The sequence below is a fragment of the Podarcis filfolensis genome (genome assembly GCF_964270895.1).
Source record: "Podarcis filfolensis genome assembly, chromosome: 9".
Classification (NCBI taxonomy): domain Eukaryota; kingdom Metazoa; phylum Chordata; class Lepidosauria; order Squamata; family Lacertidae; genus Podarcis; species Podarcis filfolensis.
In genome coordinates, this window is record NC_139610.1 from 17,306,336 (window position 1) to 17,333,511 (window position 27,176).

The following is a 27,176-nucleotide window of genomic DNA, read 5'->3' on the forward strand; positions in this document are numbered from 1 at the left end:
AACATCTTATTGGAAAGCAAATGACGTCTGACTTGAAAAAAAGCAACAGGAGAACATTTTTTTAAAGCGTTTTGTATTTTTATTGTTCAAGTAGTACAAAATCTATATACTAACCTTATTGTTAAAATACATTTAACACAATGTGAAAAGCGAGCTTCAGCCTTACTATGTCAGTCCATATATCATACAATCATAATGATAGAGTTTCATGGGTTATAAGACAGTTCTGCAACACTCTTGTTCAAGCATAGCAGACACCACAGCCGCAATCCAAATATTTTTGTCAACTTCAGCAAATATACATACACACACAAGAGCATGAACAAACATTTCCCCACTAAACAGATCCTCAATGCAGTCTGCTCTAGGCCCAACCAATCACAAACCTGAATTAGGCATGGCAAAACTATTTGATTCAGTTCGCATTTAAAGGCAAATAAAGAGAATTCACATTTCCCGAAACGCTATGTGAACTGCCATCTTTCAAAATTCACACCTTTCCAGAATTGGCAAAGCAGTTCTCCAGCCAAGTAATGTGTACAAAAATGCATGTTGCGGGGATACAATTGTGAAAATGAGCAAAAATGCGTTATGTCAGGGAATATGTAAATATAAGGAAAACGTGGCTCACAAAAATATGTATATTAGGCAAAATCGCATACATACATGTAGGAAAAATTCACACTAAAATGCTGGTGAATTTTCAGAATTCTTAAAAAAAATATTATTGCAAACTGATGTAGAGAACTGAATTTAAGACTGGTAAAATGAGAAAGTGAAGCAGATTCACCAATCCCTTATCTGGAATCAGACCCTTCTGAAGAGGCATTGGATGAATCAGGTGTTAGATGCAAAAGTTCCCCTTCAGAGGTAGGATTGCATCCTGTTTCCACATGTAGATTAGGCTCCAGAATTGGGGGTTCACATTTTTTTTTGCATACCTAACACAATTGTTAAGCACAATAGCATTTTAAAATACCTTCCATTAAAATTGCAGGACTGTTATGGATGTAGTGCTTTCAGAAGGTGAAATGTTTTCTCAGCAACCCTTATTCACCTCTACTGGCCATTTTTTTAAAAAAAAATTAGCAATTTATGATACAGTGGTACCTCGGCTGTCGAACGTAATCCGTTCTGGAAGACCATTCGACAACTGAGGCACAATGGGCTATCAGCAAGTTCAATGGGGAAAATTGGGAAACACGCCTCGGAAGCCGTTCAAAAACGGAAGGAATTACTTCCGGGTTCTCGGTGTTCGGGTTCTGAATTGTTCGGCTTCCGAAATGCTCAAAAACCGAGGTTCCACTGTACTGAGACAAAGTGATCCTACCCAACCAGGAATCACATAAGCCAAAATCCTAGGCCACCCTTACAATGGTGTAGCATCTGTTGCTAACATCCAGGGTGGCGCCAGCCCTTGCCACCAACACTGCTGGAGCAATCCCACCCCCAGCGGAACAAAGTAGGGCCACGCTGAGCCGCCTGGGCAAGGAGGAGCCTGACCAGGCCACAGGTGGGGTCACCTGGTCATGCCTGCCCAAAAACTGTGCACCTGGCGGCCCCCTGGCACCCCCACACTACACCCTGATCCTTAACTCCTATGGGTAAAAGGTAAAGGGACCCCTGACCATTAAGTCCAGTCGCGGACGACTCTGGGGTTGCGGCGCTCATCTCGCTTAACTGGCCAAGGGAGCCATTGTTTGTCCTTAGACAGCTTCCGGGTCATGTGGCCAGCATGACTAAGCCGCTTCTGGTGAACCAGAGCAGCGCACGGAAACGCTGTTTACCTTCCCGGCAGAGCGAGACCTATTTATCTACTTGCACTTGACATGCTTTTGAACTGCTAGGTTGGCAGGAGCTGGGACCGAGCAACGGGAGCTCACTCCATCGTGGGGTTTTGAACCGACGACCTTACGATTGGCAAGCCCTAGGCTCAGTGGTTTAGACCACAGCGCCACCCGCGTCAACTCCCATGGGTAGGTGTGACTAATTCATCATACCCTCCATTTTTAAAGAGATGGGTTTGGTTCCTCGTGTAGCCCAAAGGACACCGTCTACGCATGAGAAGGAACTATGGAGCAAGTTTCACAGAACTATGATAAACAATCGCTTTCTTTGGATTTGCACCATAATTATTATGACAATGCAAGGTCACTATGCCACACTGTCAATCTTAGGTATGCGACAACATCAAAAAGCCAATTTGGGGTAAGGGGTATTCTTCATTCCCTCATTCATGGGCAAACGTTTTCTGCAAAAAGTGCTTTCCTCCTCCTGTTCGGCTCAGTCCTAGACAAATGTACTGGATATCTGGCAAGGGGTCTGTTTATTTAACCAAGTCATACCTAATTTTAAGGGAGCTATCACAATACAGTGCAACCTACATTTTCGTCTACTTCGAAGCCATTACTGTTAAGGGTTGCTGTTGTTATGATAAAATTTCAGGTTTATGAAGCCCACAGAACTTGTATTATGCTTATGTGAATAAGGCTTTTGGGTTTGTTTGTTTTTTGTTTTTGCTATTTTATTTTAAACCTTAAATGGAGGGACTAAAACTACATGCAGCATTTTCAAAACAGGCTTTGGTTTGTTTTATTTTACCTTATTTATTAAATTTATATACCACCCTTCACCCATAGAGCTGGTGGTGGCTCACAACAGAAAAATACAAGATAAAAAACACAAAACGCGTAATAAAAACAAGAACGAAAATGAAACAATAACCCCCTCCCTGAAACACATTTATAGGGTTTAGCCCTGGTTAAAGTTGAAGATTACTTCTCACACCTTTTATATGAGCCCATTTCCACTGTGCTACAAATATATTTTTTGATGTGCATGAATAATCAATTTCAGCTAGTAGATCCTAATTTAAACTACATAGAGGTAGGGAAAGTGCTCCCCAAAAAACAGAAATCTCTGAATTACAAACTCCTACTTTTGCTTGGTTCAAGCTGACAAGATTTTATTTACTGTTAGAGTGGACAGCTTCCTAATCTGGGCATCTTTATAAAATTAGTTATGTATATACAGCAAATCTGTTGCAAAGAAAAGAGTGAGGGTTTTTTTTTTTAAACTCTGATAGTCTAATCAGATAATGCCCTACCACTATCACGAAAAATATTCCTCACAGTTTAGAGGCCATTTGGCAATGAACGGTAGCAGCTTCTCTGAAACATGCCACTAGTGGAGAATTTCAGAAGGTTCATTGCCTTCAAAGTTTGCCTTGAAAAGCACCATCAACCAAAAGTAAAAATATTTCTCTCTATATATATTTGTTTATTTGTTTCATAAAATTCATACGCTGCTTGATTATACAAAAACCTCATAGCGGTTTACACAAAAAAACATAAAATTATCAATAAAAAAATTGACAATAATTTAAGGCCAATGCATGCAGAAAGTCATCAACTGCCTCCGCAGTAATTCAATCACAAATCTGCAGGAGCAGAATATGGTGTTTTGGGGTTCAAGATTTAATACAACATCTATCAAGGTTCATGACCAAAACAGGTTTGTTAGAGATCGTAGAGCGGGCTTTCTCCACCTCGGCCCTCCAGCTGTTTTGGGACTACAACGCCCATCATCCCTGACCCCTGGTCCTGCTAGCTAGGGATCATGGGACTTGTAGGCCAAAAACATCTGGAGGGCCGAGGTTGAGGAAGCCTGTCGTAAAGGTTGCTTTGAGCACAAAAACGGTAAATGTGTAAGTATACTGAGAAAATACAATTAAGCAATGCTTAATTTAGCAATCATTGGCATTTAGCAATAAATGCAAAATATAGCTCGACTTTGGTCACCTCCCTTACAGAAACAGCCAATGTATCAGACTTTGCTCCTTGGTACATCAAACACACGACAACACATTTTAACATTGCACTATGGCAGCAGAGGCATCTTGGCAAACTGATTATTGTTTGTCATTTCTAAGAAGGATTTCATTCAGTTCAACTTTATTCGAAGTGGAAAAACATAATGTTTTATAAATATAAAAATTGATGACTGTGTGCTCCAGTAACTTGTCAAATAACTAAACTGTCCTTAAAATTTTAGTTACTAGAGCACTTAAAATACCTGGGACCAAAACCTGCATGGATTCAGTCACAAAAATTATGCGCAGCGCTAGTGCATTTATATACTTCTCTTCAGAGACGTCAGTGTCCCAGTTTTGAATTTTCCCCAAAGCTATTGTGTGTGCTTTTCCTCAAAAGCCTCCATCTGCAAGAGAAGAGAAACAGAAACGTGCCTCACTTTAAGGGACAAACGGCCATTTTCCAATGTGCATCTCTTTGGCAGAGGGCCTTCTTGGTGGTGGTGCCTGCCTTGTGGAACGCCCTCCCATCAGATGTCAAGGAAATAAACAACTATCTGACTTTTAGAAGACATCTGAAGGCAGCCCTGTTCAGGGAAGTTTTTAATGTTTGATGTTTTATTCTGTTTAATATTCTGCTGTGAGCCGCCCAGAGTGGACAGAAACCCAGCCAGTTGGGCACGGAATAAATAATTTGTTGTTGTTGTTGTTGTTCCCTTAATATTAAACTTGGCCCAATAACTTTGATCATCGTACAAAGCATCAATATTCTGCAGTTCAGTGCTCACATTTTCAAGGGACACTTACTCAGAGTAGACCCACTGAAATTAATGAACATGACTACGCTAGGTCCATTCATTCCAACAGGTCTGCTCTGAATCAAAGTGATAATGCCACCCATTATCTCCATGCATATCCACAGACAGAACGTTAATAAAGGTAAAGGGACCCCTGACCATTAGGTCCAGTCATGACCGACTCTGGGGCTGCGGCGCTCATCTCGCTTTATTGGCCGAGGGAGCCGGCGTAAAGCTTCAGGGTCATGTGGCCAGCATAAGTAAGCCGCTTCTGGCAAACCAGAGCAGCGCACGGAAATGCCGTTTACCTTCCCGCCGGAGCGGTACCTATTGATCTACTTGCATTTTGACGTGCTTTCAAACTGCTAGGTTGGCAGGAGCAGGGACCAAGCAATGGGAGCTCACCCCGTCACGGGGATTCGAACCACCGACCTTCTGATCGGCAATTCCTAGGCTTAACCCTAGGTTTAACCCACAGCGCCACCCACATCCCAGAACGTTAATACCTAGAGACAAAAGACGTTTTTGGAGTTTATGTAATGATATTATCCCTCACAGACCTGAATTTTGTCAGAAACATTGCAATCTTGCGTTTTATAAACCCACCTACAAATTATTTAAAGTCCTACGTTCAGAACTGACAACATACTGACCTCTGCTTGGACTCCCATCACTTTCTGGGTCCAGCTGTCATGCTGAGCCGGATCTCGATCTATCCTCTTGCTTGGCAGGTGTGCGCGGCTGATCATCTGGTACCTGTTTGGCAGCAGGTGTGACTGGCGCCTCTTTCGAGGCTTCTTTGACAGGGGTAGCCGGCATTTCACCATTGACACTTTCGACGCCACTGACAGACATCAAGTTCTTACGTTCCTTGGAAGCAGATTTGTGTTCCACCTTTGTGACTCTAAACCTGTAGGGACAAAGCTGAGCTATTAAAGCAATCCAGCATTTCACTACCGCCTCTGCAAAATTAGGAAAGGTTTATCTAAATTTACAATTGTATTAGTTTTGAAATGACTGAGGGGCTTATTGCTTTGAAAGATGTCTTGATGATATTGCTGGGAGACTGTTTTGGGGGGACAGGGGGCGGACGGGTGGGGGGGACTCCCTGGTCCTGAATCGGGCAACTGTGCCCTTGAAGGAGCAGGTACGCAGCCTGGGAGTCATTTTGGACTCACAGCTGTCCATGGAGGCACAGGTCAATTCTGTGTCCAGGGCAGCTGTCTACCAGCTCCATCTGGTACACAGGCTGAGACCCTACCTGCCTGCGGACTGTCTTGCCAGAGTGGTGCATGCTCTGGTTATCTCCCGCCTGGACTAATGCAATGCGCTCTACATGGGGCTACCTTTGAAGGTGACCCAGAAACTACAACTAATACAGAATGCGGCAGCTTGACTGGTGACTGGAAGCGGCCGCCGAGACCACATAACACCGGTCTTGAAAGACCTACATTGGCTCCCAGTACGTTTCCGAGCACAATTCAAAGTGTTGGTGCTGACCTTCAAAGCACTAAACGGCCTCGGCCCAGTATACCTGAAGGAGCATCTCCACCCCCATCCTTCAGCCCGGACACTGAGGTCCAGCACCGAGTGTCTTCTGGTGGTTCCCTCACTGCGAGAAGCGAAGGTAAAGGGAACCAAGCAGAGGGCCTACTCGGTAGTGGTGCCCGCCCTGTGGAACGCCCTGTGGAAATAAACAACTATTGGACATTTAGAAGACATCTGAAGGCAGCCCTGTTTAGGGAAGTTTTTGATGTTTGATATTTTATTGTGTTTTTAATTTTTTGTTGGAAGTTGCCCAGAGTGGCTGGGGAAACCCAACCAGATGGGTGGGGTATAAATAATAAATTATTATTATTATTGTTATTATTATTAACTATCTAAACGATATGTGGAGAAGTAGGCGGTTAGAAATTATGGCTGCGCTTCAATTACAAATTCTAGAAGAGTAACTATGTTGACAAACTAATGGATGCTCTTTTAAGAATTTGTCCCACTAGAGCAGAGTCTCAAACATTCTACTGCTATGGTAGTTCTGAACACAATTCAACTGTTTTAATTCCCTAAATATTATTCCCCCACCTCTCTTTTGCACTTTAGTCACTGTTCTTACCAGCACTACAAACATGGGACTTCATCAGAATATAGATTGTAAGCCTAGAGCTTACCAACCACGCAGAAACAAATGTGTTATAACACACCTACAAATTTGTCTTTGGCTTTTTCCTGTACAGCACTTGCAGCAAGGGGTCTTGAGTCCTCTTTCAGTTTTGAAGCGGGCACGCCCAGCCCGACAGAGTCAGGATGCCCTAGAGTTCCCTGCACCAACGCAAAAACCTACGGGGAAACTTCTCCGTTCGCATGGAGCTTCCAAACTCATTTTCTGCACCAGTTCGTCCTCGAAAGAACCACAGACAAAAGGAACGATATTCCAGCTGCTGTGCATCTGGGATTACAAAGGGCTAGGCCTGCACAGAAAAGAAGCTGGCCAATTTCTGCTGAAGAGATAGACTGGCCTGTTTCACATTGTAGCTGAACTAAACTAGACGTAGGGTTGCCTTATCCTGAAGAGCAAAAAAGAGGACAGCTTGAGGCCTCTTTCCCCAGCTCGGGTTGGCAGAAGCCATGCCTGAGCCCACACCCAACAAACAAACAAACAACACCCCAAATGTTCAAGTTAGAAGGAGAAAGTGTGATGGACCTTTAATACCAAAATCCCAGACATTTCCTTTAAAATGTAAAAATCCCCCCCCTCCAGATGGGAATGCCCCCCAAAAAAGAGGGCATGTCTGAGATTTCCCAGATGTATGGCAACCCTAAACTAGAGTTTAAATGTGAAGGTGCACTACGATCACGCACGCCACCAAAACTGCGAATCCACCACAGTACTGAGAATCAAGAAGAGTTTGGATGAAGAGTTTGGATTTGATATCCCACTTTATCACTACCCGAAGGAGTCTCAAAGCGGCTAACATTCTCCTTTCCCTTCCTCCCCCACAACAAATACTCTGTGAGGTGAGTGGGGCTGAGAGACTTCAGAGAAGTGTGATAGCCCAAGGTCACCCAGCAGCTGCATGTGGAGGAGCGGAGACGCGAACCCGGTTCCCCAGATTACGAGTCTACCGCTCTTAACCACTACGCCACACTGGCTCTAGTCAAGTCATGGTTTCACCTAAAATGAAATTATAAATGGGCACACCTTCCAACAGACAACACTGTCACCTCCCCATGCCGGGCTCTTCTTGGTTCTTTGGCTTTTTTAGCTGGACTGAACAGGTGCCACCTCTTCTGATTGCAGCGGTTACAGTCACCCGTTCCGGCAATTCCACCAACCGTATGCAAATGGCGGCCTCGGCAAGTGTGTTTCAGCTGAGGACCTCCAGACGATGAGGGAGACACTGGACTTGTTGGACTGCCTGGCGTAGTCGGACTAGTAGGGCTATATTTAAAGAGCAAAAAACACAAACGTTACAGGACAGAAATGTAGTGTGGAATGGTGGTGGACATGTGGTGGACCTCCATGCACACTGCCCAGGTTTGTGCTCTCTCGAGGCAGAAGGATGCTAACAATGGTCAAGTACTGCTGAACTATGTATGGAAGTGAGAGCTGAACCATAAAGAAGGCTGATCGCCAAAGAATTGATACTTTTGATTTATGGTGCTGGAAGAGACTCTTGAGAGTCCCATGGACTGCAAGATGATCAAGCCTATCCATTCAGAAGGAAATCAGCCCTGAGTGCTCACTGGAAGGACAGATCCTGAAGCCGAGGCTCCAATACTTTGGCCACCTGAGAAGAGAAGACTCCCTGGAAAAGACCCTGATGTTGGGAAAGATGGAGGGCACAAGGAGAAGGGGACGACAGAGGATGAGATGGTTGGACTTTGTTCTCGGAGCTACCAGCATGAGTTTGACCAAACTGCGGGAGGCAGTGGAAGACAGGAGTGCCTGGCGTGCTCTGGTCCATGGGGTCACGAAGAGTCAGACACGACTAAACAACAACAATCTACAGTGCCGCTTGTACACATTCATCACCTTTTAGAAAAATATAACAACAATAAAAAATCTCTATTTAAAAGAGGAGAAAAACAATGCCAGCCGTGGAGGGCCGGTGCTGTCACAAGCACAAGTCAATCCACAGCTGGCTTCTCAACAAACTTGCAATGCCAATTTCTCCTGAGCAAGACCCTGGAGGGAAAATGGTTTGAACAGTGAGTCGGCTTCCAGAACAACTCTCCCCCATCAAATGTTTGTGTCTGTACAGAGCCTAAGTTCAAGTATGTGTAACCAGAAATATTCTTTCACCTTACCTATGTTTCCTTGCCTCCTCATGCTCTCTCCTGCTCCACTAGATGTTTAAATTGTTAAAGTTCGCCAGAGAACTTACCTTGATGATGCAATTATAGGTCCATGCATATGTGCGAGCATATTTCTTATCTCACACGGACAGGATTTTTGTAAAAAGATGCCGCTATCTCTAGCTTAATGTAACATGCACCCAACTTTTAAAGACACGTACATGAAACTTTAAGAACTTCACTATTACAGTACAATCTGTCTGAGAAAGCCTGCATTTGCAAACTTCAAACAAACCACCTTCTGCAACAACCTCAAAAACCACTAACATCTTGTCTCCACTGAATGTGGAGCATAAAATAAAAAAAAAGGTTTTACCTTTCAGGATCATATACAGAGTTATCTGCCACCATGGCCTTCAGAACATCAGCGTTAGCTGCAAGAATGACATAAATAAGAAACACTTAACATTTTGGAGTTGATCTCTTTGAACATGGTTGGCCTAACTTGGACATTACGCACACTTATATCAATAAGATAACATGCCGCAAATAACTTTCGTTCTACTCCTGACCCCAAAGCAGTTTGAATCCTTGGGGAAATATCTCTTTGGCATGTATGAATGAGAAAGTGTATACAATGCGTGCTGTGAATTAAAAGTCCTAAATTAAATGTCTTCACTACTTCCAAAGGTTGCATATTGGCGGTGAGAAGAGGCAATTCAAAAAGTGGGAGGGGGTCTCTCCCCCCCCTTTGCCCCCATCATTCCTCCTCTCTCTCATTTACACATATATCTTGAAGCCATTTTGATTGAGAAAAGCATTGGAGAGAAAAAAATGATTGCCAGGGGGTGATCTTTGTGGATCTAGCAGCATATGGTGCGGGGTGGTTCATAAATATTCCTCCCCCTTCCTTCTGGCTGCTGATACATGCCTAACTGATGCCTCCAATTGGAGCCAAAGGAAGCTTAATAAAAATGAGCCTAAATTCTGCAGATGTGAGGCATAGTGAGGAAGGGAGGCCGTGGGCCAGAGGTTCCTCATGACCTGCACATATTTTTTAAATAGCCGTATTGCATACCTTCATTTTTCATAATGTAGTCAACTATTTTCCCCACGGTGTCACCATTATCATTCGTACTTTCGTTCAGCTCTGGAAAGAGAAAGAAAGATTTGGCTTGTGGGCTGGATAAATAACCAACCAGGACTGGAGATGTAAAGAATCTGGTAAAGTTAAAGCTATGGTAGCTGGGGTGGGGAGCAATGTCTCCCTGAGCGGGGAGGAATAGAAAAATTGCAACAATGCCATGTTTTCCTCCTTATCAAACCTTACTTTGCTGCTTTATCATAAGATGCACTGTTTTTTACCATTTGACATATTGATGAAATTTACTCAGAGTGAAAGGTACGACTACTTTTATTGCCTAAAAATAAAATGTATGCACATAACTTTTTTAATAACTGAAGTCTTGCTTTCCCAGTGTGATGGATACGGCCTGTTTTTGTGGACAATTCTGTGAAGTTCAGGTGTAATGCTTATCAGTTCTGGCCTTGGATCATGTTCAGCAATACAGAAGTCGAACGGAATCCGTTCTGGAAGTCCGTTCAACTTCCAAAACGTTTGGAAACCAAGGCACGGCTTCCGATTGGTTTCCGATTGTGCAGGTGTGCCAGAAACAACAGTAGAAGCCAGTTCAGTAGAAGCCACGCCGGACGTTTGGTTTCTGAAACAAGTTCAAAAACCAGAACATGCACTTCCAGTTTTCGATCTTTCGGGAGCCAGAACGTTCGACTCCCAAGGCGTTCAGGAGCAGAGGTACAACTGTAATACCTTTAGCCGGGAAACAGTTATGGTAAATTAGTAAACTATACAGGTATCATATTATGAAAATCACAGGCCCTGGGCCAAAACCTTGCTAACCTGCTGAATGATCTGGCTGTGGTCATCAGGGAAATAAATAAATCAATTGCAAGGTTAAGTTCAGTTTTGCAAGTTTCCAAGGTCCACCTGAACAGAGCTTAGAGACCACCAGTGGTATACAGATCATAGTTTGAGAGCCTCTGATCCAAGCACTATAAAAATGGGGTTAATGCTTGCTGTTCCTTATTTCCCTATTAGCACAGACACCAGTCTTTTAAATCATTCTCGCCTACCTATCTTTTCCCCAAGCTGCTCCTCCTCTTGCTCAGATTCTGTTGTACAGCGATATCCTTTTTTCTTTAGCATATGGCAGATGAAAACCCCCAGGAGTCCCATGAGGAAAAAGACAGGAATCAGGAAATATGCAATATATTCGGGGTGCTGCCCGTTTCCTGACGATCCACTTTCAGGTTTATTTGCAACATCATCGGCGCTATGGCTTGCCAAGGTACGAGGGCCCCCTATGAAAGCAAGGGGTGAGAAAGACTACAAAATTAGTGAGATTTGTACAGCAATGCTGATATTTTATGCTTTCTACTGCCCTTCCCAGTCCAGAAACTAAATGTTCCCCAAAAGCAAGGCACCAGATGAGCAAAGCCTTGATACTGTAGCCAAGTATGTATTTCATTTTGATGGCAAGTAAAACTGAATTCTATAATGCAATTGTTTAAATTACTTTAATTTAGCTGTTCTGCTTAAGTATAATTACAGAGTTAACAACATAATTATAAATTTGATTTATCCACGGCATTGCAGTATTATGTGTTACAACGTTTTGTTATTTTTATGCATTAAAAGAACGAATTCATCAACAAGAAGTGGGCCTTGCTCGTGGAAATATATAATCAAACCTATTGACTCAATTCATACAATCACACCATACCACTTTGTCAAAAGTGGCCGGCAATGGTTCGCAGCTCTGTATGACAACCAGCACCAGAAAACCTTGCAAAAACCATTGTCACAGCCATGCCTCTGTCTCCAAAGGCACCATGGAAACAGGAGTGAAACTAAGAAAGCCAAGTGCTGAGAAGAATTGAAATGAAAGCAGACAAGCAGCTGTAAATCAGTTTGCTTATTCCAAATGCTAAAAAAGAAAGAAAATTGAGCCTGTACAAAGCCTCTGAGTGCTTCAGAAATGCCCAGAATGTAGTACGCAGTATTTCAAGTTATACCAGACTATCTTTGTACACAAAGAGAAAATGTGACATTTTAAGCAAAACTGGAATGGTTCACACCTTCTTTGAATTCTTCTCTTATTCTAGAAGGAAGCTAAGCTGTAGCCCTTTCTACTTTACACCTCCACTTAATTTCTAACACCCTAATATTTAATCATGCCTTCCTGACAAAACCACAGTACCAGCAGAGACACTTACTTACACAGAGCTTCTAAGGGTAAAGCCCAAGCAATATTTATAAATTCCCAATTTCTGAAAAAAACGTGACTTCCTGCTGAATATTCAGCATTGCTTCCAATGTTTGGGATAGATCAAACGGTCTGTTCGCAGGTGGGCAGAAATTCATACCTATGGTTCATCTGCAATGTGCTAATTATGAGAGCTGCCAGAGTTCACACCAATTCCTAGACAAAACTGTGGTTTTGATGTGTAGCTTCCATTTTCCCCCCTCCTTGGGTTCCTCTCTCTTTTTGACAAACAGAATCACATAAGGAATCCAACAGCGTAGTCAATCACATCAGAGACAGTTCAGCAGTTGTTGTTGTTGTCGTTTAGTTGTTTAGTCGCTTAGTCGTGTCCAACTCTTCGTGACCCCCTGGACCAGAGCACGCCAGGCACTCCTGCCTTCCACTGCCTCCCGCAGTTTGGTCAAACTCATGTTCCTAGCTTCGAGAACACTATCCAACCATCTCATCCTCTGTTGTCCCCTTCTCCTTGTGCCCTCCATCTTTCCCAACATCAGGGTCTTTTCCAGGGAGTCTTCTCTTCTCATGAGGTGGCCAAAGTATTGGAGCCTCAGCTTCAGGATCTGTCCTTCCAGTGAGCACTCAGGGCTGATTTCCTTCTGAATGGATAGGCTTGATCATCTTGCAGTCCATGGGACTCTCAAGAGTCTCTTCCAGCACCATAAATCAAAAGTATCAATTCTTTGGCGATCAGCCTTCTTTATGGTCCAGCTCTCACTTCCATACATAGTTCAGCAGTACTTGACCTTTGTTAGCATCCTTCTGCCTCGAGAGAGCACAAACCTGGGCAGTGTGCATGGAAGTCCTGGGCTGCCCAGGTGACAAAACCCCCCTCTCAGCCTCTCTGATGTGGTCCAAAGGAAAACAAAGCAATACATTTGGCACCAGCTTGGCTGCAGGAGTTGCCAAAAGGAGGCATACAAAGTGCCATCCAACGATTCCAATCTGGATTTGTGCAGGATTTACTCCTTGGCCTTTTCTTCTCCTTAAGATGTCCCGCAAGGCAGTGGAGGTTTAGAATCAGAATTTTCCTTCTCAAAGATGGGCTACATTCCCAGGTTGATGAGCCCCATCTGCCCCTCACTTCCCTCTGCAGCACATGCAGAAACTGCCTTATGAACCATTGAATCGGCTATTGGTCCCATCCGCTCAATCTGCCAGAGGTTGGCTTTGCATACAGAGGAATTCCCTAACTCACCAAGCATTTGAGACCCATTGGCTACCTTCATCCGGTTTAGATAGTCAAAGTCATTTCCCAGAGTGTGGCTGCTGTCACATGCTGACAGCTTTTAGGAGCTACAGGTGAGAACTGAGTGGAGTACAAAGGTGGACAAACAGAAGGAGAATGTGGTCTCTAGCTGTTATGATAAAAAGAAATGGGATAAATATTGTTTAAGTTATAAAAATTTTTTAAAAAGCTGATTGGAAAATAAGGTGTTAGTTAAAAGGAATGTTAAGAGATTAGGATTTGCTGGATAATCATTTTGAACTAGAAAACAAGAAGGGGAGGTATGAGGAAGTCAAAGAAACATGTTATTGAAAAATTGATATGGAAATTGATTTGTTTTTAATATTTTTCTTTTTCTTTTTCTTTTTTGTTTGTATAAAATTGAAAAATTGAATAAATATTTATTAAAAAAAAAACAGAAGGAGAATGACGTGTCCCCCAACAGAGGTACAGTGGTACCTCGGGTTACAGACACTTCAGGTTACAGATGCTTCAGGTTACAGACTCTGCTAACCCAGAAACAGTACCTCGGGTTAAGAACTTTGCTTCAGGATGAGAACAAAAATCACGTGGTGGCAGCGGGAGGCCCCATTAGCTAAAGTGGTACCTCAGGTTAAGAACAGTTTCAGGTTAAGAACAGACCTCCAGAATGAATTACATTCTTAACCCGAGGTACCACTATACTAGGTAAGGTAAAGGTAAAGGACCCCTGAACGGTTAAGTCCAGCCAAAGGCGACTATGGGGTTGCGGCGCTCATCTTGCTTTCAGGCCGAGGGAGCCAGCATTTGTCCACAGACCAATTTCCAGGTCATGTTGGCCAGCATGACTAAACTGCTTCTGGCGCAGCAGAACACCATGGTGGAAACTAGAGCTCACAGAAATGCCGTTTACCTTCCTGCCGCAGCGGTACCTATTTATCTACTTGCACTTTTTGGTGTGCTTTTGAACTGCTAGGTTGGCAGGAGCTGAGACAGAGCAACGGGAGCTCACCCCGTCACGGGGATTCGAACTGCCAACCTTCTGATCAGCAAGCCCAAGAGGCTCAGTTGTTTAGACCACAGAGCCACACGCGTCCCTCTAATATTACTTCCTCTTCCCTAATAACCCATACATCCTGGAGGTTCATATACCCCATCAGATATATGCCTAGGGTGGAGCAGAGGTGTAACAAAACAGATGTTTATATTGAAGTACAGTGATACCTCGGGTTACATACGCTTCAGGTTACAGATGCTTCAGGTTACAGACTCCGCTAACCCAGAAATAGTACCTATGGGTTAAGAACTTTGCTTCAGGATGAGAACAGAAATCGTTCTTTGGCGGCAGCAGGAGGCCCCATTAGCTAAAGTAGTGCTTCAGGTTAAGAACAGTTTCAGGTTAAGAACGGACCTCCGTAACGAATTAAGTACTTAACCCGAGGTACCACTGTATAGCCAAGAGGGGACAGTTCTCTTGACTGACTGACTGACTGACTATAATTGCAAAAATGAGACTTTCTGCACCACCACTGACTATAATTGCAAAAAGGAGACTTTCTGCACCACCACTGACTATAATTGCAAAAATGAGACTTTCTGCAGCACCAAGTATCTTTATTTTTCTACTAAAATATGAAGAAACTGCTCTCAGAGACCCAAGTTGACGAGGAGCAAACTAAATTAGACAGGTGATTAAAATCAGCCAGATTTTCATGCTGATAACCCACAAGTCTGTCTGTGCAAGCTGGCTAAAGTTAGACCTTTCTATCAGGAGGAAGTTCCACTCTAAGTAAAGGCACAAGGCTTTCCGCTCTTTAACAGCAGTAATGATGTCATTTCATCTTCCTAATCTAGCCCTTTAGGAAGCTTGGAGGCAGAAAACAAAAAGCTGGCAGACAAACGGCAAGAAATGTTTTCCACAGGGTGAGAAAAATGATCCTGATAAGTTCATAAGTTCTGTCACAAAAGCAACAAGAGTGAATAGCTGCTAGATACGTGTTTGTGTATTACTTTAAGGAAGTCAGTGGATTAAGCAGTTTTTAGCTGATTAACTACCTTCGTAGTTTGATCCTGCTGGGTACTGTTTCTCCAGCATGTCACCCAGGCAGTGGCAAAGCAGAACCCTCCAGCTAGCAGGATTGAACCCTCTGCTCATCAGCTGTTGAGCAGAGGGTTCAATCCTGCTAGCCCTGATCCTTCTGTACTTCCCTGTGGGGAACAAGCAATGCCTCCCCTTATCACCACCATCAGATGTTGGCCCACAGGGGTGGGTGGAGATAATAATCTGACCCACTGGACGATAGGAGTTCATCATTCCTGCCTTATGGACTAGATTCTGAATACCAGATTATCTCCCAGTTTCCTGGAACAATTGTCCTTCTGTAATTCACAGCTGACTTCATTTTATTTTTGACTGATCAAATGCCCAACCTTGCATGCGCTCTACAGCAGCTGGTGCTTACAAAAACTGAAGCAGTTTGCTGAGTGGCCTCTATGCTCCTATCAATTTACAAATTTTAACTTTGATGTTTACTGGCATTTTTATTTGTATATTTTCTTTTGTGCTCCAAATTTAACCAAATCGGTTGAAATCATGCATAAGCAGTATTGAGAAATCTGAGAGGGATAAAAAACAATAAAATCAGAGAAGCCATCTTGGTCCAATAGTGTGTGGTGAATATCTTTAGGAGGACCAACTTTATTTATTTATTTTTTTAAAAAAACAGACTATGGTTAGCGAGTTTTGAATTCACCAAAGCTCATCAGGATAGATGAAAAATATTGGGACATGAAAGAACTCTCACTTCTTTGTGAATTTTCAGGTCAACCCTGATAAATACAGCTTTTGGACTTTACAAAGATAGTTGGTGAAATTGATCTTGTCTTTACTAACAGAACAGCAAAATATAAGACGTATCATGCTGCTTCTGTTCCTGCTGAATTCGCTATTCAACGCTCAGCAAAGCTGATCTTTCTCTTCCAAAAAAACCCCCAAGATTCACTAAACACCAGACAGAAACAGAAGCTGCATTGTGGCTCCTTTTTAAAAAAATATAGCTGAGCACCTTGGAGAGGGAGTTATGTGAATATAAAAAGTGTAAGTGGCCTATTTTACAGGGTGCCAATAAGGTATTAAGTACAGTGGTATCTTGGGTTAAGAACTTAATTTGTTCCGGAGGTCCGTTCTTAATCTGAAACTGTTCTTAACCTGAAGCACCACTTTAGCTAATGGGGCCTCCTGCTGCTGCTGCGCCACCGGAGCACAATTTCTGTTCTCATCCTGAAGCAAAGTTCTTAACCCGAGGTACTATTTCTGGGTTAGTGGAGTCTGTAACCTGAAGCATCTGTAACCCAAGGTACCACTGCACATGCCAAGAAAACTATGACTACATCTGATGTAACACTAGTAATACATGATGGGAGAAGAGGCCTGGGGGTTAATCTGGTGAACCGGGTTTGCTTCCCCGCTCCTCCACATGCAGCTGCTGGGTGACCTTGGGCCAGTCACACTTCTTTGAAGTCTCTCAGCCCCACTCACCTCACAGAGAGTTTGGTGTGGGGAAGGAAGGGAAAGGAGAATGTTAGCCGCTTTGAGACTCCTTTAGGGGAGTGAAAGGCAGGGTATCAAGTCCAAACTCTTCTCTCTCTCTCTCGCTCTCTCAGAGTCCAGACTAACTTTGATTTTGGAACAGACTTCCAGAACCGATTAAGTTTGAGAACCAAGGTACCACTGTAACCCACAACCACCAGAGGGCACCAGGTTGACACAGGCAAGAGAATTTTTGAGAGCAATTTTCCTAAAAGCCAAAGTGTTCAATCTAATAGAATCAAAACAGTCACGCTCGGATTGTAGCACTTTAAATTGCAGGTGATGGATTTTTTTTATATAAAAAAAACTTCGCAATTAAAAAAAAAAACACATCTCAGCACCAGGTAAAGCTAAATTCCAGTAAATGATACATTCATCTCCCCTAGTGCCAAGATTTGCAGAAATCAGTCTGATGTTTAGAGAAAGCAAATCTTTGAACTTATTTAGATTTCCCTTCTCACACAAACATAAACCAACCATAAAATCACAACTCTCTTTGAAGTTCATCTTGCATCCTTTAGCTAGCCCAAAGGGGATTAAGTAATACATCTGTATGGTTAGTTAAGGATCAGGAAGTGATGGCCAAGAAAAGAAAAGCTGTAACGTGAGTCTCAAAAGGCAATTGTAATCAAGTTATCCATACTTGACTTCACGATTAAAATGGACCCAACCTCCCTTATGTAGCTATCCATTCAAATTCTCTTCTGTCCTTTGCCTCCACAGAAATGTGCTGCTTTCTCCTGCTGTCTCAACTTTTTCTCTCCCTGTTAGCTGTTCTCTCCCTGCAATGTAGCTTCTACCATTCACAGAAAGCACTAACCATTTTCTCACTGGTAAATCCAAGGGTCTCTGCAGCCTATGGCCTCCTCCTCCTGCTGCTTCCAGAACTCTCTGCTGCCTTTGATAATCGATCAAAGTTATCATTTGCCTAACTCTCTTTGTTCCCTAGGTCTTCATGATACTATCCTTCATTAATTTTATTTCTGTGCAATCAATTCTTTTAACGCTGCCACAAGTGAAAAGGCCAAGCCTGTTTTTTTTTCCTCCCCTCGTTCCAGCCGCCAGGTCTATTCAAAATTCAGCTACCGTAATCACTCGCCTCAGCCGCTATTCCAACCACAATTGTTCTACACAAGCACCTGCACTAATACCCTGTTCACTCCCAGATCCAGCACAGGCACTTCATTTATAGTTTCACGGTTCTTCAAAGCTTTCCATTAACCTGATTATCTCTTTGCTTTTATATCCTAGAATCATAGAATCATAGAGTTGGAAGAGACCACAAGGGCCATCGAGTCCAACCCCCTGCCAAGCAGGAAACACCATCAGAGCACTCCTGACATATGGTTGTCAAGCCTCTGCTTAAAGTCCTCCAAAGAAGGAGACTCCACCACACTCCTTGCCAGCAAATTCCACTGTCGAACAGCTCTTACTGTCAGGAAGTTCTTCCTAATGTTTAGGTGGAATCTTCTTTCCTGTAGTTTGGATCCATTGCTCCGTGTCCGCTTCTCTGGAGCAGCAGAAAACAACCTTTCTCCCTCCTCTATGTGACATCCTTTTATATATTTGAACATGGCTATCATATCACCCCTTAACCTCCTCTTCTCCAGGCTAAACATGCCCAGCTCCCTTAGCCGTTCCTCATAAGGCATCGTTTCCAGGCCTTTGACCATTTTGGTTGCCCTCCTCTGGACACGTTCCAGTTTGTCAGTGTCCTTCTTGAACTGTGGTGCCCAGAACTGGACACAGTACTCCAGGTGAGGTCTGACCAGAGCAGAATACAGTGGCACTATTACTTCCCTTGATCTAGATGCTATACTCCTATTGATGCAGCCCAGAATTGCATTGGCTTTTTTAGCTGCCGCGTCACACTGTTGGCTCATGTCAAGTTTGTGGTCAACCAAGACTCCTAGATCCTTTTCACATGTACTGCTCTCAAGCCAGGTGTCACCCATCTTGTATTTGTGCCTCTCATTTTTTTTGCCCAAGTGCAATACTTTACATCCCTGTCCAGAAAGTCTCCCAGCAACTGAATTAAATGCGCACTCACCATGTTTATCCCACCTACCATTTCCATCACCTTCCTTGGTTCTTTTCCCACGGTAAAATTTTAAACTGTAAGCTCCTCAGGGCAGGGACCTGTCATCAAATAGTTTGTATATACTGTACTGTTTTTAACACTTGATTGGGAGCCGCCCAGAGTGGCTGGGGAAACTCAGCCAGATGGGCGGGGTATAAATAATAAATTTATTATTATTATTATTATTATTATTATTATTATTATTATTATTATTGTAAAGCACCATGCCCAACGGGTGATCGAAAGGATCCCTTCCTCTGACATAAGAAGACTTCCACTGGAAGGAGGGAACTTTTGGATCCAACTCATTGCTTTCCCCTCCCCAAAAAAAGAAACTGTAATTATTTAAAGGTTTTTAAACAATAACACAATTCAAACCCAACACATTTACAATATGATTTGAAAGGTGATATACATACAAATGTGTAAGGTATTTTCCTGTTACAATGATCACCACACAACACAATCCACAGGTAAATTCACATTCACACCCACCCACGTTCCCCCATGATGTGGTACAGAGAGGTGAGGATCCACACGATTATCCATATAGTTTATAAAAGTGGAACAGAGCTTATCAAGCCTGTCCTAATAAACCCATTGATGGCAATATATTAGAACCATCAACTTATAAGCATGCATGAAATTTCAGGTGAACAAAGCAAGCCAGTGGGCATAATATATGACTAGACTTGTCCACTAAAAAAACCTCAAATCAGCTTTTTGTAGAATTACAACGTAGAGCGCTTAATCATAAACTGACACATATTTTCTGGCATGTGCCCCATTAATAACCTTGCAAATCAAGCTGTTCCTAATTTTCCATGTCCTCTTATTATTGAAAGAAAGCCTCCAATTTTTTTTAAAAAATATTGTTTGCCAATAGTTTTTTTTTTTTTTTAATCACATAATGGATAGTTTCCCATCTTAAAACATCCTGTTCCAGCACAATACATAAATCTGTCATGCACATGCAATAGTTTTATGGGACCAAAAAATAAATTCTCCATGACGAGGATTCTTTACAGAAGTTTCAATGACGTAGCTTTTAACAAATGCAAAAAGAATGCGCCACACATTCCCCTCCCCCACTGCTGCTGAGATGCACTCCTTTGCGACAAAGTACCTAATGAAAAAATAAATTAATGAGCATACTGTAGATTGATGCAAAATGTGTACATAGAAGAACAACAAGTTCCTATTTAAACATGTGTCAGTTTCAGCAGCCATATGCATAACATACTAATTGTGGGCCAATCATTTATTGCTTTGTTTAAATCCTGCTCTTCTTTCAAACGTAACAAAATTCTGGTTACAACAACGAAAAGAGCACGTTATGAAATATATCAACCCTGCAGAATATCATTAGATCAAACTGTGCCAAGAAAACTTAAGAGCAAAGCTGGAGGCTACAAAAGACAGAAGCATTTTTCAGCGCCTCAGTCTTGAATATAAAGGAGTAGAAAACTGAAATGAACCTTGAGAATCACACATTGGCTTGTTAGAAATTACTGGTGTTCGCTTTCAAAGGGCAAAACTCTATTTTGACACCAAGCAAAGCAGTCAGTATGTAGTTTCCATGTTTATCTAAGGAAAACAAGGCCTGGTTTATCCCCACCACCAGTTACTGCTTCTCATTCAACCTCACCTGTCCCAGAAATATTTCTAATTCATGGTTAGGAGAACCAGAGAGGGTACGCCCAATGCTATCCTTCTTGCTATAACTATTAAGTGCCACACTTTTTATTCCAATCAACTTTCATTAGGCTGGAGAATGGAAACAGAATCATTTTCCTGATCGTTGTTCCAAGAACCCTCAACACCTTCCTGGAATAAAAAAAAGGTAAAGGAATATGTATATTCCTGGAATATACAGATTCGTTCCAAGGGCTTGTCTAGTCACTTTCCCAGGAAAACCTACTGTTTCCACCAAATCAGAACAAACGGCAACAGTGATGTTCAAAATTAGCCAGGCGCAGGCATGTTTTGTGACTGGCAGGAGTCCAATTGCAACCACGTGGAGATTTTTCTGGATGCCAGGATGGCGACTGACATCTCTGGCTGGCTGGCTGGCCGGCCCCTCCAGCTTTCTTAAGCAGGTAATCAGAAGAGCTTATTTATTGATTTATATCCCATATATACAGTCCTTTTTCCCCCAGGGAGTACTCTAAGGGTATGAAGTACCGGCACATCTCCTTTTTTGTTGTCAAAAAGTGTGGCACTGTAACAACTTCATGGTGAGTACTAGCACCTATTTTACTAGGGGGGAAAGCACTGCATGGTTCACACCCTCCGCAGTTACACCCTACTACAACAACCCTGTGAGTTGCCAGTACTGTGACAGACCCAAGGTCAGACTAGGAGACTGTGACAGACCCAAGGTCATCCAGTGGGCTTCTTGACCAGGAGTCAGCAAACTTTTTCAGCGGGGGACCAGTCCACTGTCCCTCAGACCTTGTGGGGGCCAGGACTATATTTTGAAGGGGAAAAATGAACTAATTCCTATGCCCCACAAATAACAGAGAATTGCATTTTAAATAAAAGCACACATTCTACTTATGTAAAAACACCAGGCAGGCCCCACAAACTACCCAGAGGTGCATTTTGAATAAAAGGACACATTCTACTCTTGTAAAAACAAGCCAATTCCCGGACCGTCCGCGGGCCGGATTTAGAAGGCGATTGGGCCGGATCTGGCCTCCGGGCCTTAGTTTGCCTACCCACATTCTTGACTGAATGCGGATTTGAACCCTGATCTCCCAGGTCTGAGTCCAGCCCTCTAACCACTACACCACACTGGCTTCCTGGAGTACTTCTGCTACGGGGCAACTCTATAAATTAATTAGGTAAATAAATATGGGGAAAGCCAAATGCCACTTAGAGAAAGATCTAAAATATTTTCATTGAAATAATTTCCATTGTAACTTTGTTTTATTTGCGATTGTTTTGTTTGATGTTTTGATGTGTTGCAAACTGCTTTGAGACTTTTTTTCTTTAAAATATAAAGTGGTATAGAAAATAATAATAATGTGATTATATAGCCAAAATAAGGCAAGGAGCTTTCAGCATGACTGAGAGAGCCCAAGTCATTGCAGAAATAGAAATGATTTCAGGGAAAAAACCCTAAATTGGGAGAAAACCAAACAACGACTGAGCATGCTCAGAATTGTCAAGTGTCTGTTGTGAGGACTAAAAATAGAAAAACTGGGTTTGGGGGAGAAATATAATGCAGTGCCCTGAAAAAAGGCCAGGCTGGCAGGCAAACTTCAAACTGCAACATTCTGTGGCAGATCAGATCCCTCATACAGAATCATCTAATCAATGAATTGTAGAACTGGAAGGGACCACAAAGGTCATCTACTCAAAACTCCCTGCAATGCAGGAATCTTCGGCCCAATTTGGGGCCCAATTTGGGGCTCAAACCCACAACTGAGCTATTAGATGAAGCCGCCTTTTCAGTTAAATACATTTGAGACAACTGTAGCAGACTTTTAAAAAGAAACTTTAGTCTAAAGATGTATGTGCCAGCTACATGCATACATAAAACATAAGCTCCTTCTTTTAAAGTACAGGAAATGTCTTCATGTCAATACAGTCGTATGAGATACCCACAAGAAAAGCATGAGCTCCAGTTTAATCACTTTTTAACAATTTGTGCGATCCCTGACCAAATCAGTCCACAGAAAAAGTTTTGCAGATTTCCAATAACAACTTCCAATGTAACTCAGCCAATGAACAGTTTCATTTTCAAAACCCAACACAGTTTCAGCCCATATGTAGGCTCTCATTGCACGGTCTGCGTACTACAAGTAGATAGCTCAGGGAAGCTCAAACTACTGGGGGTGGGGGAAGTAAGGGAGATGGTAGAGAAGGAGCAGCTGTACATGAGACAATTTAATAGTGTTTGGGTTTTAATGCAAGTATTCCAAGGCCAGATTTCCTTATTCCAACAACCAGTGTTGTGTCTAAGATCCAGAACAGGGAATTAGCAGATTGCAAGAGAGAGAGAGAGAGAGAGAGAGAGAAACAGAGACTACCCTTGATTTTCAGCAACATAGTACACTATAAGCAAATCACAAAAAGTATTCGCTAAATTAACCCATCCCCAAAAAACTAATTAACCAATGAACGTAACCGTTTTAATCCTCCATAACACAACACCAATGAGTCACAGTTCTATGATCTATTGCTGTTATAGGAAAGAATGACAGTTATGAAAGCAGACAGATTCCAACCATCGTGACTTAGTATCCTGTAAAATAGAGAACTTGAAAAGGTGATAGAGGGCAGAAATGAATTAAAAATACTAAAGGAGGGACACACTAATGGCTACTTTTTACTTTATACTAACATAGATTATCTGCCACCATTTACCAACCCAATTCTGCAGCTGCTTCACTGAACTATCTTTCCATCACAGCTCCATATACAAATATATTGATAAACATAATGAAATTTACAACTATTAACTACCCTTCAAAGTACGTTCACAAAGGTGGTTAACACATAAAATAAAGCAGCTATGTAATTTCTTTTTAGTTATCTTGAACATGCACTAGTGGGGCACAATTAAGTGGACTGAACTTTTGACTGAGGAAAAGTCAACGGAGGCATTGCAAAAAAAAAAATCCTGTATGTTAAGGAATCAGCATGCAATCTGAGTGACAGTCTTCCCAAATGCAGCAATCTGTTTCATTGCACTCAGTTGGAACTTCCTTGCATACAGAAAAATGCATACATGTGGTACTGTTGCAGAGAAGTGATTTACACATAATTTACACTCTAGTATTCCTACAAATAAGTGTCTCCCGTGGAGGAATCTTGTAACGTGGGCTCACAGTGGCATCTGGCACTATTTCACTGTAAATCTGGTAATAAGATGAGGATAACTGAAATTATTCAGAAGTAATTACACAGCAAGAAACAGCAGAGAAACAGCAGAAGGATTGCAATAGGGGGCTGGGGAAAGAAGACACCAAAGTGCTATTTCTGGATGGATAATTTCTTTGGAACAAAGCTTTAGGTGAAGCCAGTGATTGGTTGCAAAAAGAATGAAAAATGCAACGACCTGTGAGGCACAGTCTACTATCAATTTTGCCGATTGTTCTGTATATATCGCCTTGACTCCTTTTATGAAGTGAGGCAGAGTCGACCGGTCTCAAAGTCTTAATCCTAGAGAGTGCAAGAACAGCTGTGGTTATCTGGAAAAAGCCTAGCGGCTCTTTGCACATGCCCTGAAGCACAGTTTCACAGCTGAGCTGGCTGGGAGTCAAAATAGCCTCTGGAAATGAACTTGAACTCAGCGGCCGAAGCCAGATGTTGTCCTTTTGCACAACGGAGGTTGTAACAAGCCTTGGAGATCATGTATTTACTTTCTGGCTGAGGAAGAACGATTATGGGGAAAGGAATAAAAAAACCCTATAAAGAAAAAGACTGAACTAGAATCGGACGTGCAATTTAGAACACACACACACACACAACTGCCCCATTGCTGTGGGTTTGACAGCAGCTGAGATCCACCTAAGGGATAAGCTTCTGCTTGCTAATCTGCCAGGAAAAGCTTAGTTTCTGCATAACAGGATGGCCCAGTTGGGAAAATTAAAAACAAAAAAGGTGGCGCCAACCTTAAGCAAGGAGTGTGAGAGAGAAGCAAGGGAGCGGGGCTGGAGGGAGGGAGGGCTTCAAAAGTCAGGCGGGAGTGAAAATAAAAAATTAATCAACAGCAAGTTGGGAAGTGCTGGAAAAAAGCAGACGAATAACGGAAAATCATGGGGAAGAGAGAGAGATAAGCCCCCACGATGGAGGGCAAAAGACAACTGCACCCCAGTGTTTCCCCTCCCCATCCCAAAATGCAAAATATAAAGTCTGCGCCCAGAAGGAGGAAGCCTTTTCCGCACCCACCGGGAGCCGAGCGGTTGCCCGCCTGGGCGGACGCGGCTTGGAAGAAAGCAGCCGGGTAGGCGGGCGTCGCGGCCGGTCCTTGAGGAGCCATCCCTGGGCGAAGAGACCACCCGCGTCCCGGGACACTGGGGCGCCTGGGCTGCTGGGGCGTCTGCGGCGCGCGCAGGAAATCTCCCCCAGTCCTCCCGGGCGCGGCTCTGGCCTCGAGGCTCCGCCCACCTCTTCTCCATTCCTCCTGGGGGGGGGAGGAGAGCGACTGAGCATGCGCGGTGGCGGCGCCGCTCTTCGGCAAGGCTGAGGGGAAGGCGGAGTTTCACTGTGGAAAAGGCAGCTGGAGGCGAGCAGCCTGCTTTTACCTCAGTCGGGCGCTGTCCAGTCAGGCGCTCTCGCGCCACGAGGCAGCAGCGCCCAGCGAGCAAAGTCCCAGTCAGTTACTTTGCTCTAGTTATGAGTGCAGTAAATGTAACACTAAAGCACTTTCTGGGGAGCAGGGGTATCAACTTTAATAAAATATTTGGGGGGGGGCTGGTAACAGTCTGTGACGACGTTTTACAAACTTCAGTATCTCCTACCTGCATTGTATGTATTTAATCTGCAACTGCAAGTACACAGAGAAAAAATTATATGTTAGTTCATACTTCAAATGGAGTGTCTTGTGTAGTTTTTTATAGGAAGGAAAAGAGGACTAATTTAAAGAGTCAAACAACCCAGGGCTGCTTTCCACATGCTCTGCAAATGGAAACTAGTGTCTAATTCACATTTTTCAAAACGTATTTTTATTAAAGATTTCTTGGTTTACAAAAGTATGGGCAATGGCTCTTTTTTTCACGTTACATTTTTCTACAGATGGGTTTCATTTGTTATGCTCCAAAATCCAACTATTCTGTTCAGCAGCCATATGAGAAATATGCAAAATAACTAAGCAAGTATTAGAAGTCACCCCAGAACTGGCCCTACTAAACATCTTCCAAGATCATAATGTCCACTCGCATCACAAAGAGCTAATTCACATTTTTGAGTGGCAGGTCAGCAAATCCCGTTTCACCTCAAGCAGTGAAACAGGACATGCTGCACTTGCGCCTCAAACTCCACACTGAAACGTTAAGAAACTCTCAAGTCATTGATGAAAGTTCTACAGTTTGTTGAGCTTTTTGGGGGGGAAATTTCAAAGATCCAGCCAATTTTCGAAATTCCACCAGGACCCTAATTCCATGGCATCCCTACGTCTATTGACCTCAAAGGGCTTTGCTTTAGGAAAGCTGCTAAGGTGGCTTTGATGTGGCTGGTGAGGAAGAAGAGGAAGAAGAGGAGGAAAAATAAGGGGTTGAGGTGGAAAAGAAAATATGTTGCTGGCAAAAGAGTGTGTCTGCAATCAAGGTTTTGTCCTTTGGGGGATCTAAGTAGTGATGGTGAGCAGAAAACTTATCTCACTCGAGACAAATGCATGGCACTGTAGGCATGTTCATCTCTCACATTTGACAGCCCAGTGTGATGCCTAGTTAGATGGGGATGAAGCCATTGAAATCACAGGGGGAGATTTCATATCATACAGCCTCTTTTGAAGCTCAAGACTTTTCCAGAGAGGCAGGCATAATATTCACCTATGAAACATCAATTTAGATAACTGTTTCTGTTCTAGTGCTTCCCCCTTCTCTCAACAAACAAATAAAACTACTTTGCTGGGGTCTCCATGAAAAGCCTGCAGAGTCCAGACATATAATATTATTTATTTGTTTATAAGCATATTCATAAGCCACTGTGTCATAAGAAATATAGCAAAGTGGTTAACAGCAATTAAATATAAAACGGTACAATAAAAACCATTAAAAGCTATAAACAGGCATCGGTTAACTGTTGTAGAAGGATTGCCTCCATAGGCCTGGCAGAATAGAAAAGGCTTTTGGCAGGCATTTAAAAGTTGGCATAGAAGAGACCCGCTGAATCTCTATTGGCACAGTATTCCACAGGACTGGGCCAATGTCGCCAAAGGCTCCATTTCTTGTTTTTTTGGTCAAATGAGCCTCACCAAGTTGGGGAACAACCAGTGGCACTCCTGCAGATAATCTCAGTAATCAAGCTGGAGCCACGTTCAGCCCTTTGGCCTCAGGGTCCCCACCCCTGCTAATTGGTTGCAGGTTAGTGAAATTTACATTA

At 42.9% G+C, this 27,176-nt stretch overlaps 1 protein-coding gene across 1 annotated transcript; it reads right to left on the reverse strand.

The window, feature by feature from the left end:
- Positions 1 to 56: 56 nt before the first annotated feature.
- Positions 57 to 25,253, reverse strand: RELL1 (RELT like 1). Its single transcript, XM_083630767.1, has 7 exons — positions 25,023 to 25,253; positions 11,056 to 11,283; positions 9,983 to 10,054; positions 9,281 to 9,338; positions 7,808 to 8,047; positions 5,262 to 5,518; positions 57 to 4,218 (listed from the first exon to the last, which is right to left on the reverse strand). The coding sequence occupies exons 1-6, from the start codon at positions 25,111 to 25,113 to the stop codon at positions 5,299 to 5,301; spliced, it is 909 nt and encodes a 302-aa protein (XP_083486893.1). The 5' UTR covers positions 25,114 to 25,253; the 3' UTR covers positions 57 to 4,218; positions 5,262 to 5,298.
- Between the last annotated feature and the right edge of the window lie 1,923 nt (positions 25,254 to 27,176).